The sequence below is a fragment of the Chroicocephalus ridibundus genome, chromosome 5 (assembly GCF_963924245.1).
Source record: "Chroicocephalus ridibundus chromosome 5, bChrRid1.1, whole genome shotgun sequence".
Taxonomy (NCBI): Eukaryota; Metazoa; Chordata; class Aves; order Charadriiformes; family Laridae; genus Chroicocephalus; species Chroicocephalus ridibundus.
The window spans coordinates 51,312,122-51,326,151 of NC_086288.1; the positions used below are offsets into that span (position 1 = coordinate 51,312,122).

Below are 14,030 nucleotides of genomic sequence, written 5' to 3' on the forward strand. Positions count from 1 at the left end.
CTGCAGACTGAACAATTCCTGGCCTTCAGCAAAGTCTCAGCTGTGACGTGCCCTGCAGTTCTGGAGTGCAATTCCATAGCTTTTCCTGGTTTCCCATAAAGCAGATGCAATTTGTCATGGTTATTTTCAGGCACTAGGAAGCAAGTTGCTTGAATCAGGCACCACATCCAGCTGAGCAGGCTTTGGGAAAACCATTCAGCAGACTTCAAGAGAAATGAATCAAATGGCCCGGCTTTAAAAACTGTAGCCAAAGCAGGTAAGTCACTGCTGGAACTTGCATGTCAAAGCAGAAGCATCTTTCTCCAGACCTGGGAGACACAGCCTGTTCCTCTTTAAATCCGTGCTGTGTGCTGCAGTGCTCTGCATTGTTGCCATGGCAGAAATCTCCCCATAGTAATAACCTCTTTCAGAGAAGGTTAAAAAGAGACAGTGCACATGCTCAGAAATGCTGCACTTGTTCTGTTAGCAGTTTGCAGCGGCCATTTCAAAGAGACCATCACAAAGACAAGAGAGAGATCAGGTACTGATATTTTTTTCCTTTGTTAGAGGGGGTGACTTTTCTCTTTCACAGAAGTCCGTGCACGGATCTGTCTCCGTTCCCCATTGAACTGCAGAGAGACACCACCCTTAAAGCCTGTCATGATTATTCCTTGCAGGTAGCAAATTCCCACGGAATAACTAAGAGGCAGTAGTTAGATGTGGCCTAAGGTGACTGCTGCACTTGGGGAGCAATAATTTTGCAGCAGGACTCACATACAAAGCTGAATTGATGCTGGGGTGGGTGATACGTGAGTTACCCTGAAAAAGTTTAACAGTGTATCTGCTTTGTTTTGTTGGACCTTTCTAGCACTCATAGTCAACTATGAGAATTGCCTCTGCTCCTACTGACCAGGAGGCTTCTGCCTTAGGTACTTTCAAAGGAGGCTGCTATTATCCTAATTTACTGTTACTTGGAGACACTGCTACATCCTGTTGCAAAGCCTGGTGTCTTTGATTGTACTTGCTTTGATTACAGATCACCATTAATTTAAACAGAAAACCTAAGCCACTTGTTATGATTTTAATCCCTTTATTTTAAGGATTGTAGAAATAAGAAAAAGAATCACATCAGATCACTTCTAAACAGTGGGAGGGATAGGAAGCCCAGTTCTGAGGCTATAGGAATTACATTACCAGATCTATTTTTTACTGTGGGCCCAAATATATCTGTGACTCTACGTGTACATGTGTGCCTCTGGCTTCTGATCCATCCCCTACTCTTATGTTTAGGTTGAGGTGCACAGGAAGGGGATGTGTATAATGCTGCTCCTTTCCTGAATGAATTGCCGGTTTGCACATGCTGCAAGTGTTTGTGCAGAATTTGCAAGTTCAGATTAGCTGTGTCTGAAATGGTGGATTGCATATATTGAAGAGCAAGCTTGTTCCAGTCTGTGTTTATGACAAGATGGGGAAATACCTTTCCTTTCCTGCTTCCCTCTATTGCCCTTCCAAATGTGAAATACAAGCCAGTTTGGGGTGTGCTGTACTCTTGCATTCAGCACATGCAGATTTGATGTTCTTATGCAACATCTTTTGCTTAGTATGCAATGACTTAAAAATCAAGAAGAGATAGTGTTGTCCTGCTTTCCTGGGTTCAGCTAAAGAGAATGTTCACGTGGATTTTATTGTTTTACTACAAATTAACCTTATTTGAATCCTTCTTTCTTCCATTTGAACATACATGAATGAAAGGTAAACTGGCTGAACTAAGGACCACCCTAGCAGTTTGCCAGAATCCTTGAGGCTTGGATTGAATTATGTCATAGACAGGTGCAGCTTGAGCCAGTCCTGTGTTTCCCGTGTTCCCTCTTGATCTGAACAGTTTACCTATTGGATCAAGAAAATACTTCGTTTGAAACCTGTGTACTTATTAAAATTTTGTGTGTGTGTGTCAAAATCTGTGTAAAGGGGAGGTGTTGCTGGACCAGACTGTACCTGTCTTTAGCGCATCGCGTGGCCTGGTTGTGATGTTCAGGAACAAATGGAGGGCTGCAAATAAAGGTCTGAAACCCAGACGAGGAGGGGAAACTGAAGGTCAAAGACCTTTGATGCATTTACTGTTAGAAGTTCTACTTATGAATCTGTGGAGGTTTAACAAAAGTCTTTTCCCTCATCTGCTTTCATAAAGGAGAAAGTTTTTATGACCAGTGTGGCGTGTCATTAGTGATAATGGTTAGCTTTAGTTATTATATTGTGAAAAGATGGTGCATCAGTAAAGCAAGCGAGTGGGTAAAAACTTCATTTCCAGGTTCAGGTCTGTTTCAGCCAGCTCTATAATCCCTGCAGTTTTGATCTTGAAATCTAACAGTGAAACAGCTGTCCATATTCATGTGCTGATCTGGGACTGTGTAGTTAGAAAAAAGGTTGGAGGCACAGAGCAGGCAAAGTTGCTGGCATCCTGGCTTGCAAATGAAACCACAAACTGCCTAGGGACTTCTGATCTTCTTCTTCATGTCTAGGGACATTCTCTACCAGTTGGGTTTTGTCTGCATTGCTGGAAAAATAGAGAGAACTTCTGTCCATGCTCTAGATTTGATTTTATTTTTGCTTTCAAAGGAAGAATGCCAGTGCTTTAGCCACCAGGAACATTAAGTTCTTTGTAACAAAACCCTCATATCTCTAATGTTCTCTACTGACTTGTTTGTGTCTCTTGATAAACAGAGAAGCACCCAAGATGCTGGCACCCTGCCTTCTGAGAACAGTGGTCCTTACAGTTCCTTTAGTTTTTGTGGTTGCACTGCTTCTCATGGAGCCTGTTAGATCTGATCAAGAAGCGGGAACAGCCATACCAGCTGAAAGTAAGTACCACCCTACAGTCCTCTCATACAACTTGTACTGTGGTTTTAATGTTGCAGGACTTCATATCATTGAAGCTTGTCTAAATAATTCAAACTATTTATTTTGGACATGTCTTGCTTATGATTTTTTAAAATGACAACTTGATAGCATACCAGTGCTGGTTTTCTCCTGCATCCACTCCACTCTCTTACCCTTATCTCCTGCCTGTTACTGTCTTGCTTGTACCTGAAATCTGCCACTGCTCTGTACCTTCTCTTTTGTACAGCCCTTTCAATGTGTTAGCCTTTTCTATGCCAGGAATTGCCCTGTTTGCTTTTCCAAGACATTCTTGAGGCTTGCTTTTTTCAACTGACATTGACTGCTCATTATATTTTTTCATTCTTATTAATGTCTACTATATTAAAGTCAGTGGTTTGGTTTTTTTTACAAAAAAACCACAATGAAAATGCCAAGAAAGCACACTTTGTCAACACTTAGTCCTGCAGCCTTCAACCACCTAATTCTCCTTTGATCATCTGTGTTTGGTTTAGTTTACATCATAAGCATGATGGCAGGTCCTTGCATCAAGTTGTTGATGTGGAAAATGCTGTCTCTTCTTATGTCTGGTGAATATATAATAACGCTAAAGTTGAGTGATGGTACAATAATGAAAGAGGAGGACTGTAATACTGTTCAATGTTTATTTTTTACCTCTTTTTTTTTTTCCAAGCCAGTTAAAGAATTTGGCAGACTCCTTTTCTCCAGCAGGCAGGATTCCTGTCTGCTGGTTAGCACACAGATCATCAGCTGGAAGCTTATACTGAAGCTTATCAGAGGCATGTAGTAATCAGTCAAATATCAAGTGTTTGCAAAATAGGCTGACAGATACTGCAGGATTTTCCAACATCACTCTAAGTTTCATCCTTTCTTCCTTACCAGACCTCAAAGAGCAAACTAAACCTGCACTCAGAATTTCTTACTTGCGCAATGTTTCCTATGAAGTTGTCAGAGAGGCACAGGCATTCAGAAGCAAATAAGAGCATACGTAGAGCCTGATGATTTGAAGACATTTCATCACGCCTATATTTGTTCTGTCTTCAGTACTGCTGTCTGTTAGGGCACAGCTTTGTGTTACATGATGATCAAGGCAAAGCAGGCCTTGTGACCTTGTCTGGATATCTAGATATGGGAATACTACCTTAAACACTGCAATTAGTCCAGAATACAGCAGTTTTGCTTATCAGCAATGCCCACTAATGACGGGGCATTGTGTTTATCTGCTGTTTGCTTCACTAGCTTTGGACAAAGCTGTATCATGTTCAAAGTTAGAGGCTAAGTGATCTTTCTTTGTAGTAAATTTTATTCCATTAGCTTTCTATTTAGCACTCAAATTTGTGAGATTAGGAGACAAGATTTTCAAGGGAACAGGTTCATGGTTTCAGAGGTAGTTTCTGAAATATCTGAAAAATCTGAAGATGAGGTTGAAAATGTGCTCAGGGTTAGTGGACCATAATGAAAGACTTAGGTTAAGGGTTTATGAACTGTGACAAGAGAAGGACGAAGGGAATAGCAATAAAGGAGGAAGAAAATTTTTAATGCAAATTTGTTGAAGTAATTCTTTTGCCATTGAGAGACTGGGTGGACCATTTACAATAACCTACATTGTTCAAGAGTACATACATCAATACTCACTCTGTGGACTCTTTTCTGTAACTCTTCCTCATACTCAAAATCACTGCTTATTCCTTCGACTTAATACTTCATGTCATATAGTCATGATTCTCTACTAAATACTCTACTAAATGCTCTCCTAGGTCGTCCCTGTGTTGATTGCCATGCATTTGAGTTCATGCAGAGAGCTCTGCAGGATTTAAAGAAGACAGCATATAATCTGGACACACGGGTAAGGACAGATTCAGTATCTTTTTTATTTAATTAATATGGAAAAAATGCTGTGGATGAAAGTTACAGACATTAGTGCTGCTATTTTCATTCCAAATGCTGAGCGCACACCTTTGTTTTTATGTTAGGGCAAGTAAGGTGAGAGCATGATTTATATTTATTACCCCAAAGGAGAGAGCCAGCTCAAACAAAAAGTCTACTAAAATAAAATACTTCCCCGCACATGCTTTTGCCCCTGGGGAGAGGCTAAAGGAGGAAACATCATCTCGTAGATACTTTTTACATTGCTCTGACTCTGTAATGATGAAAAATGCCACAAAGTAGAACAGCATAGGGAATGAAACTTGTTTGGCTTGCAGTCAGTGTGGAGAATTTGCCAAGATTGGTATCTTCCTTCTGTAAGGAAGTTGAATCTGTCTCTTGCTACTGCAACCTGCAATCTGTGACCTGCTGTATCCCAGCTGCTGGCAGATAGCGGTGTGTCAGGAGGGTAGCTTATTCCCCACCTCCTGCAAACCCTTTGGCTGAAGTGCTGTATCTACAGTCTTGCACGGGTTTTTCAACAGAAGGCACTCAAACTTTTTTGCTATTGTAATCTATGGTCACGGTTGTTCACAGTTCAAAGCCTGCGAACGGGCATCTTTGAAGAACAGTTTGAGGTAACTTCGAGCAGGGTCCATGAGCTTAGCTGAAAATGCAGGTGCAGGAATGAAGATGCCTTGAATTGTGACATACTACAAAAACCAAACGAATATTCCAGCAGAACCAGATTGGTATGTAGCACATTTACAGTTAAACAAAATCTGTTCAATAATTACAGGTCAAATGTATTTTGGGCTCCTTCATGGAGAAATCTTGTTACTGAATACATCTGCTGAGCACTGTATACAGCCCAAACAAGATGTTCGGATTGTGCTGTAAAGTGGTTCTAGCACACCTTTTCTTTCTTTTACAAACCTTTGAACTTTTTGACAGATTTTCTAAATCTATTCAAAAATACCTCAACTACTAAAATCTTCTCTGGTTGTCTGGCTGTAGCAGTGACCTTCATGACACCTACAGCTTGCAGACCAAGAGAAAAGCTTTATAAACTACAGATGTCCAAAGCAGAAGCAGCAATAAAAGCTCCAAAGATGATAACTGTATTTTAATACTTTTAAAAAATAAAAATAAAAGACAGCCAAGGAGAGGAAAGGAGGATATAAAAAAGGTTCAGTTGAGAGGAATGTCCTATTATTGACTTTCACAGTTGTAAATTTGACAGCAAGCCTAAAAATGTGGCTCCATGATATATTCTCATCAAAACAGACCTTTCTCTTCCTTATCACTTTGAAATCTAAATAATTTAATCCATATTGAGATCCTTCAGTGCTTCTGGACTAGGACAGGCCTATTCCATTCATTAAGCTAGGAATTCTGCCTACATCTTCAAAAGACATGGAAATATTTGATAGTTCAGAACTTCTTGGAACTGCCTTCTACAGTGTTTCAATTCTTAGTTTTATTCTTCTGTGGCCCAATTTGATGCAAACTGGGAGTTTTAAGACAATTACTTTCAGCCACATATATATTTTACATTTGACTATTTTAGTGTGTTTTGCTGCTTAGTGAGGCAAATGTTTCTGTCCCCGAAAATACAAGTCCCTTTGTTAATATTCCCCCTGGAGACACTAATTTCCTTGAAAATCTCTTTTGTTTGCAGGCAAGATTTATAGATGATGACTAAGCAGCTCCTAACTGTGTTGGAGGGGGATGGATTCCCAAAAGATTAGAGAGGAAATTCCCATTTAACTCCTCCTGCAAATCTCACCCTACGGTTCTGTACAGGGGAAACCATATAGTTTTATTGCACAACTCAAGAGTTCTCTCATTTAATTAGGCCCTGTGTTGATCTGCATGGGGTCTCACACAGCAGACTGACTCTAGCGTAGGTCACATAACCTTTTATGGGGGCCATAGGCTGTATCTGCTTCCTTTTACAAGACTAGACATGCTTGTAACCTATACTGATGTGATGATCACTTACTGATTGACAGGCTGGCTTCATTTCACTCGTGCGGTAAGAGAAGGATCAGAGACCACCTCTGAGATGCTGGCTACTACCCATGCACATACCAGATCTGTTTGCCCCCCCACATACTGTTTTCCACCCTTTCATTGCTGCTGGCTCCTTGGAGCAGGCTGAAGGTTGGATTATTTGTATTAACAGCAGTAACCAAGTCTGAGCAACGTTTTCTGGGGCTATCTGTGATTCTCCACTCAGCCAAAGTACAGTATATGGCAGGTGCAGCTCTGATCATGAACTACGGAGACGGTTCTTGTGCTGCTAGGAGGGAGCTGCTACCATCAAAACCATTCAGCCAGTTCACAGCCAGCTCCTTACTGCATCTAAAAGCTGCTCAAGACAGAGACCAGCAGGGAGCAGGCCATAAAACAAATCCTGTGAAACAAATCGCGTGAAACAAATCCCATCCGTGGGCTACACAGTTCACTGTAAGTTTGCACTATAGATACTTATTTTCAAAATTCCAACACATTTTTCAGAGTTAACCAGCGGACATTGCATTACAACTCCAAAGAGCTCAGGAACTGCATTTTTAGCTGGAACTTACCAGTCTTTTTGTAGGTTCAGAATCTGTACCCTGCCCTGTTTGTTTTTCGGGTGGTTTATTTTTATTTTTTTTCAAACATGCTTTAACCCACCAAGGGTTACTAACACATCTCTGTGCAAATGGCTTTGTGATCACGCTCACAAAACAGTCAGCAAAGTTGTATTTAGTGCCATTCATTTTGTACTTTATTCCTTTCTAAACTGTCAATGGTTATTTGGAATGTTCAAAGCACATTAAGTTAGATGTGCCTGTGAAAGTAAAAACAAAGGCTTGAAAATGTTATTAAAGATATGTAAGATGGTAAGCAGCCTTAGGGCTTAAATCCAAAGCTGTTGGTAGCCTGTCAACCTCCCTTATTCAAATGATTGCAAATGGTGTCAAGGAGATGGTTAGAAGGTGGTGATTAAGTGTCTTTTAGGTGATTAGCAAAGTCTGATCAGATCTTTTCAGTCTTGCAGGGTAGCTGAAATGATCAAAAGTGATATGTGATTTGATATAGTACCACAGGGTTGTGTCTAGTGATTTGTCAGCTGAGGAAAAATCCTGACCAGTAGATAGCTTTTCTTGTACTAAGGCGGCAGGTAGTAAGCAGGATGCATCAGCCCATATCTGCTCTAAGTGCCTTTAGCTGATGTGGGTCGGTGGATAACACAGCTTTTAAAACACAGCCTTTAATCACATGGCAATTCCATCTCATATAAAAATCACAGAACAGGCAGATTAAGGATGGATTTCACTGGCATTTAGAGCTGGTTGTCTTTGTAATGCCCTTTTTTTGTGTAGCTGGTTACACCCGTGGAGATTAATTTGGTGAGTGAACTTCCCACAGCTAGTGTGTCCCGTGACAATAAGGTAGTACTCCTCTCTTGGATCAGACTGATTCTTAGATACAGCTTCAGCTCATGATAGACAAACTGAGATGATGATATGACGTTGATGTCAAGCAACTCTGTGCTCCATCGTGCACCTACTGAATCCACATGCTTCAAACAGCCGGGAAAACCAAAGTGTGTGTGTGATAGAGAGGAAGGATTCCCATATTTCCCTTATGCAGCCCTGCTGTCCCTTCCCTGTTCTCAGCCCCTTCTTGCACAGTAAACCGAGAGGTTGTAGGCCTTTCTGGTCATACAATCATAGAATCCTAGAGTGGTTTGAGTTGGGAGGGACCTTAAAGACCATGTAGTTACATGGGCAGTGACACCTTTCACTAGACCAGGTTGCTCAAAGCCCCATCCAGCCTGGTCATACCCAGCTCCAGTTCTGGGAAGCTCCTAATCCGCTCCCATTGCTCCAGAAAATCCCCGTGGGCAGTAATGATCTCCTGATGTTGATGAATCCCAGGTCAGCTGGGGGACCTCTATTCTCACTGGTTTGCAACCCCTTTCCTTAAAGAAGCCAGCAATCCCATCACGTGTTTGAACTGTGATGGTTGTATGCCACCTCAGCACCTATCGTCTATTTCAGGCCCCAACAGCATATTAACAACATGAACAGCAAAACAGAAGTTAAAACAGAGGTAAATTATGCCTCACTTTCCCTGTATAACTTTCATCAGTGAGTCTAGGCTGTAATACTCTAAATTTAATCCTTTGTGTCTGTTTTTTAAGTAAAAAGAGAATTTCTGGTAGGTTTTGGGATTTTTTTTTTTAAGCCTCTCCTGAACTTGAGAGCTTACACTCCAGTTTGTGCAGCTGAAGTAAGATTGTAAGAAAAACGAATAACAACATCTAGACATTTATTGAATGTACTAATGCAAAAAACAAGAATGTGTACTAGACTGAATTTCACAGTCACAGAAAGTATTGGTATGTTGGTGTGTCAATTAATAATGCAAAAGCTAAATTATTTTGCAGAGCAGTAAGCAATAACTCTGAATGTTACCTCAAGCCTCTTAGAACAAAAGTAAAGCTGACTTTTCTTTGGAAGCTAATTAGTTTTACAGCACTGATGCTTGTTTTTTGATGTTGCTTTTCTTCCCCCCTCTTATAGACAGAAACTCTGCTTCTTCAGGTGGAAAAGAGAAATCTGTGCGACTGTGTAACTGCAAATCTGCTGAACTGAATCCTGGAGGCCAGCTAAGGAGTATCACCTGTTCAGCGGTTTTTAAAAGGCAGCTGTATAAAATACAGCTTTATGGAGTTCGTGTTGCAAGCATGTATGCCTCAATGAACTGAGGAAACTGGGGGGTTGTGTCTTACGTATTTGTCTGTTCTGTTTTTTTTTTTTTTTTTTTTTTAAATAGTACCCTCTTTTAATATCCACTGGGTTGCCAGTAAGGGCTTAGTTCAGTAAATCTGTTACTTGATATTAGAGTCAGGGGGAAATTGACCTGCTTTGATTTTTAAATCAGAGTTGACCAAGTGTAACCCACAAGATAAATATGACCAGCAGTGGTCTAGAGACACTTGCAGCTGTTTTTTGTCTCTAAAATTAATATATCTCTGTGGCAACTTACCCAGTTATATTGAGACAAGGAGTTGTGGTCTCTGTAGGCTTTACCTGTATATTAAAGATGATGGAAGTATTTTCTGTTTGTTATCTGCACTGTGACCACGTTCAGGCATGTTGTAGTTCTGTCAGCTGTAATGAGGTACGTGTCATGAGGAGGTATATATGTGCTGTACTTGGACCAAAACAGTTTGTATCTTACTGCTGACTTTTATGCATAAGAGTATTGTCTTCTTTAATTAAAATCCTTAGTTTCTTCCCCTCCTTCCCCAGACACTCCACTCTTAACCCACTGTATCCTAAATAGCTTTATCTTAGCAGGTCAAATGGGTATAGTAAAAGAAGGAGAATAAGGGCATGACTAGGCAGCCTTGCCAGTTCTGGTTGTACCAAATGCTACCACCAGCAACTGCTCAGCATCACATTGAAGGAAAGTTACCAGCTCCGTGCAGCACCAAGAAGTTTCTTCATGAGAAGGTATTTATTTTACTTAAGATGAAACACAGTGGTTAGGTCATGCATATTTGGTCCATTCTGCGGTGGACTGAACTCTGAATGTTTTGGTCTTTCCCTGTAGTTGCCTTTGAAGGCTGCTCTTTTTGTTTCAGGCATGAAGACAGACTTGTGCACCTGAAAGCTGAGGTTATTTTTATCCTCAACTCTACCACTTTATTCTAAGATATGTGTCCACCCACAAGTCTGAATTAGGCTGAGCAGTTTGAGTAGATGCTCTGAGTTTTTTTGCCGTGATTTAGAGCTGTATCAAACCATTCCAGCAGTGGGGCTGTGGGGTGCTAACCTGGCTTAGGAAGTGGATGGGAGGTGGACATCTGAAGGCCAAAACGTCTTCAGCTAAATTTGGAAGAGGTGCCTGCCTGCGGCCTTACTTCTGTAACTAAACCGGTGGGACTTTGCTGGAAGGGGATGAGAGATGAAATATAATTGCTGCTCTGCCAGTGCAGCTGTAGGTATGGTAACAAACAGCTGGGGGAGCAGAGGAACATTATAGACAGCGTCAGTGGCTCACCAGACCTGTCCAGCACTTGGAAAAGCAATTCCTGCACACTGAGAGCTGCAGCATGCCTTTCTGCATGGGACCAGGACATAGGCCAGCACAGGAGCTCCAAGTGAACTAGAGAGGGGATTCTGCTGTTATTTTTTCAAATTCCCACAAGGAGCACCTGTGCTGTGTGTTTTTTTCCTAAGCCTGTTCACACAGCACAGAAGCACTGGCACTGCTCATATCCAGCTGCTGGGCAAAATACGAGAAACTGCAATCCTCACCTGTAGCTCCACTCCCAGAGAGTGGGAAGGGAGAGCAGTCTTTCACTCATGCATGGCAGACCGTTTGCTTCTTGGAGCAAGGCTTCCTTTGGAGGGCTTCAGCTGATCCTGGCTGTAGCAGAATGGCATCTCAAAGCTGGTCGGCTTTTGCTGCAGTTGGGTCTTCCCAATCTTGTTCTAGCTTGGCTTTGTTCAGAGGCTTTGCTCTGGACCTGCCTTGGCTCTCCTCTCCAGTGCAACCTCCATTCACGCTTCTCTCTAGGCCCAGGGATTTCTTGCTGAATCCCTGTCCCTCCCATCCTGATGACTCTGCATATAGTCACTGCAAGTGTGGGCAGTGGGGCTAGTACTCCTCAGGTCGGTGGTCCCTTTAGATTCTGCTGGCAGCACTGCGGGAACAATGAGCGGCATTCCAGTTTACCAAGGAGTGAGTGAACACCAACCAACATTCCCACTGCAGAATTGGGAAGAAGTCCCAGAACAGTTCAATGGTGAAAACTCTGCTCCCAAAGCTGAGTTAGTCTGTGGACTGTCCACCAGGTTGCGGTAAGCTCACCAGCTTTTTATATGTGTGGACAGGAACCCAGCCATGGTCAGCTGCTGGTTTTGCCAGGCATTGAGTAATAAGATGTTCTGACACACCTGGAAACACCTGTAAATCTTGGTGAATTTTTCCCTTGGTGTCTGCACAGACATTGGCTTGAGCAAAAGAAAATCTGACCACATGGAAATACTTTCCTTCAGTCATTTTGCTACACCCCTACCTTCTGATTCACATTGCCAGAACTGGGGTAGTGAATCACAGGACATGCTAGCTGTTGCCCCAAGAGAAAGCAGCCAGGAGGGGAATAACTTTCTCATTCTCTTCCTCAGCATCTGAAAAATTAAAGATTCCCTTGAGTCTGCAGAAGATCCATTAGAATGAGGAATTTCCTAGTGGAAATCGCTGTATGCTCCTTTAAAGCCCACCTTACCTATTTTCGTTTAGTTGAATGACTGTTCTGTGTTACCTCTTGTTCAAAACCATGAAAATAGCAGGAGAGCAGAAGACAGCTAATATGTCACCAGTTCTAAAAAGCGATTGTCAGGGAGGTCAGGGAATTGCGCCCAGCAAACAGAATATCTGTTCTGGGCAAGTGAACAGAAACTTTTGAAGGATTTGAATATGTAAACTCAGGGTTTAATATGACACAGTGAGAGGAGTCAAGGCCGTTTTTATAGAGCAAAAGAATACAGCAGAACCAAATAAACTGCTGACAAAAGCAGCTAGGGTAATCCAAAGTAATGTACGGACTAGGAGTCTTCAGTCTAGACAGAGATGACTGAAGAAGGAGATGATAGAATTTTATAAAACCATGAGTGACCAGAAAATGACTGTTTGCTGTCCCTTCCCAAACAAGAAGTGGGATGCCTTGAACAGAACCAGCTGGAGGCAGGGTCAGAGCAAATAGGAGAGTGAAGCTCTTGACCTATTGCATGTTTCAGTTGTGGAATTCCTCATTGCAGGATGTTGCTGATGTTAAAAATTTACATGTGTTTAAAAAGCATCTGTTCAGACTCATGCCTGAAAATCCTATTGCAAACTGTTAAATATAAAAACAGCAACTTTGATTCAGGAGGTCCCTAAACCACCAGTTCTTGCAGGTTAACAGTGTTGTAGGAAGACGTCGTAGTTGACCTGGGTATATATTTTTCCCTACACATTTCTTATTGTTCAGTGCTAAGGATGAGATATTGGCCTCAGAAGGATCTGTGGTGCAATCTGGTGCGGTTGTTCTTATGTGTAGAAATGAGCTGCTTCTCAAATTCATAAAGCAAACCTCCCGGTGCTCCAGAAAGCCACTCCTTGTTACCCCTTAGAAACAAATATTTTTAGAAAGTCTTGAAGTTCTGGGTTTCCCCATTGCCCACGGACAGGGCACCATTAATTAGGCTCATGGCTTTGGTTCTGCAGCCCAGTACATTGCAGAGACCACTCCAAAGGGAGAAGGCTCCTTTTTGAAGGGAGCCCTTTGTGCTGGCCATTGGATGAGCAGATCAATTCTCCTGTGCCATAAAGAAATCTTGCAGCAATCCACTTGTGAGTAGCAACCACTTGTGCATGTGAAAAATGTCTGAAACTGATTGTATGTTACTGTGGTCATGCTGCTGAGCTGGGAAATCTCTTCCAGACTTATGGTACCGTGTCTTTGGTGGTTCTGGCGCTATTTTGTCTCTTGTCCCTCTTCATCTATGCATACAGTATTTTCTCTGCCCTCTGACATTTTTAACATGTAAAACAGAAAGTGTTAGTACAAACAGGCTTTCTCTTCCCATCATACTTAAAAGTGCCGCTGTGCCTCCTACAAGAAGTGCATTTTTTCTCCTCAAAATCCAATACAAAAGTCCCTGCTAAATCCAAACTGTTGTTTCATATGTATTTAATACGTCCATCAGAACATGCATGCGTCCTTCTCACTGTCCTGTTTTATTCCGTGAACTACATTATGTGGTTGTCTCTGGCTTTCTAACTGCACTGAAAGCTGTCTGGGGCAAAGAAGTTGTCAATAGCACTGAAAGGTGGCCATCACACCTTCAGGTGTTATGAATTTATTAAATAAAAACCACAGTGTAAAATATGCTGGCCTGGTGTTCTAGTTTCAAGCATAGTATTTGTTTTTATGCATAGGTTTGCAGTTTAATCTCCATGTAGATATTCCTTAGCCTTCTCACTCCAGCTTGCTGTTCTGACTGTAACTTCGTAGAGATGGGGAGTGGCAGAGATGGTATTTTCAAGGCCTTTAAGATCCTGAATTTTAAAAAGTGGCTTAAAACATAAGAAAAAGAGTTTGAGGCATGGATGCTACAAGAAAGGAAATTAGTCTGCCTACATTAGTCTGCCTACACTTTTCTTTCCTGATAGTCAAGGCTGTCGTTATTTGATTTTTGCTCTGAACCATGCACTTGCTGACAACCTACTAACATATC

At 41.7% G+C, this 14,030-nt stretch overlaps 1 protein-coding gene across 1 annotated transcript; it reads left to right on the forward strand.

Moving 5' to 3' along the window:
* The first annotated feature begins 383 nt into the window (after positions 1 to 383).
* Positions 384 to 13,681, forward strand: LOC134516482 (NELL2-interacting cell ontogeny regulator 1-like). The gene is made up of 4 exons (XM_063336700.1): positions 384 to 520; positions 2,701 to 2,837; positions 4,632 to 4,720; positions 9,321 to 13,681. The coding sequence occupies exons 2-4, from the start codon at positions 2,714 to 2,716 to the stop codon at positions 9,390 to 9,392; spliced, it is 285 nt and encodes a 94-aa protein (XP_063192770.1). The 5' UTR covers positions 384 to 520; positions 2,701 to 2,713; the 3' UTR covers positions 9,393 to 13,681.
* Positions 13,682 to 14,030: the final 349 nt, after the last annotated feature.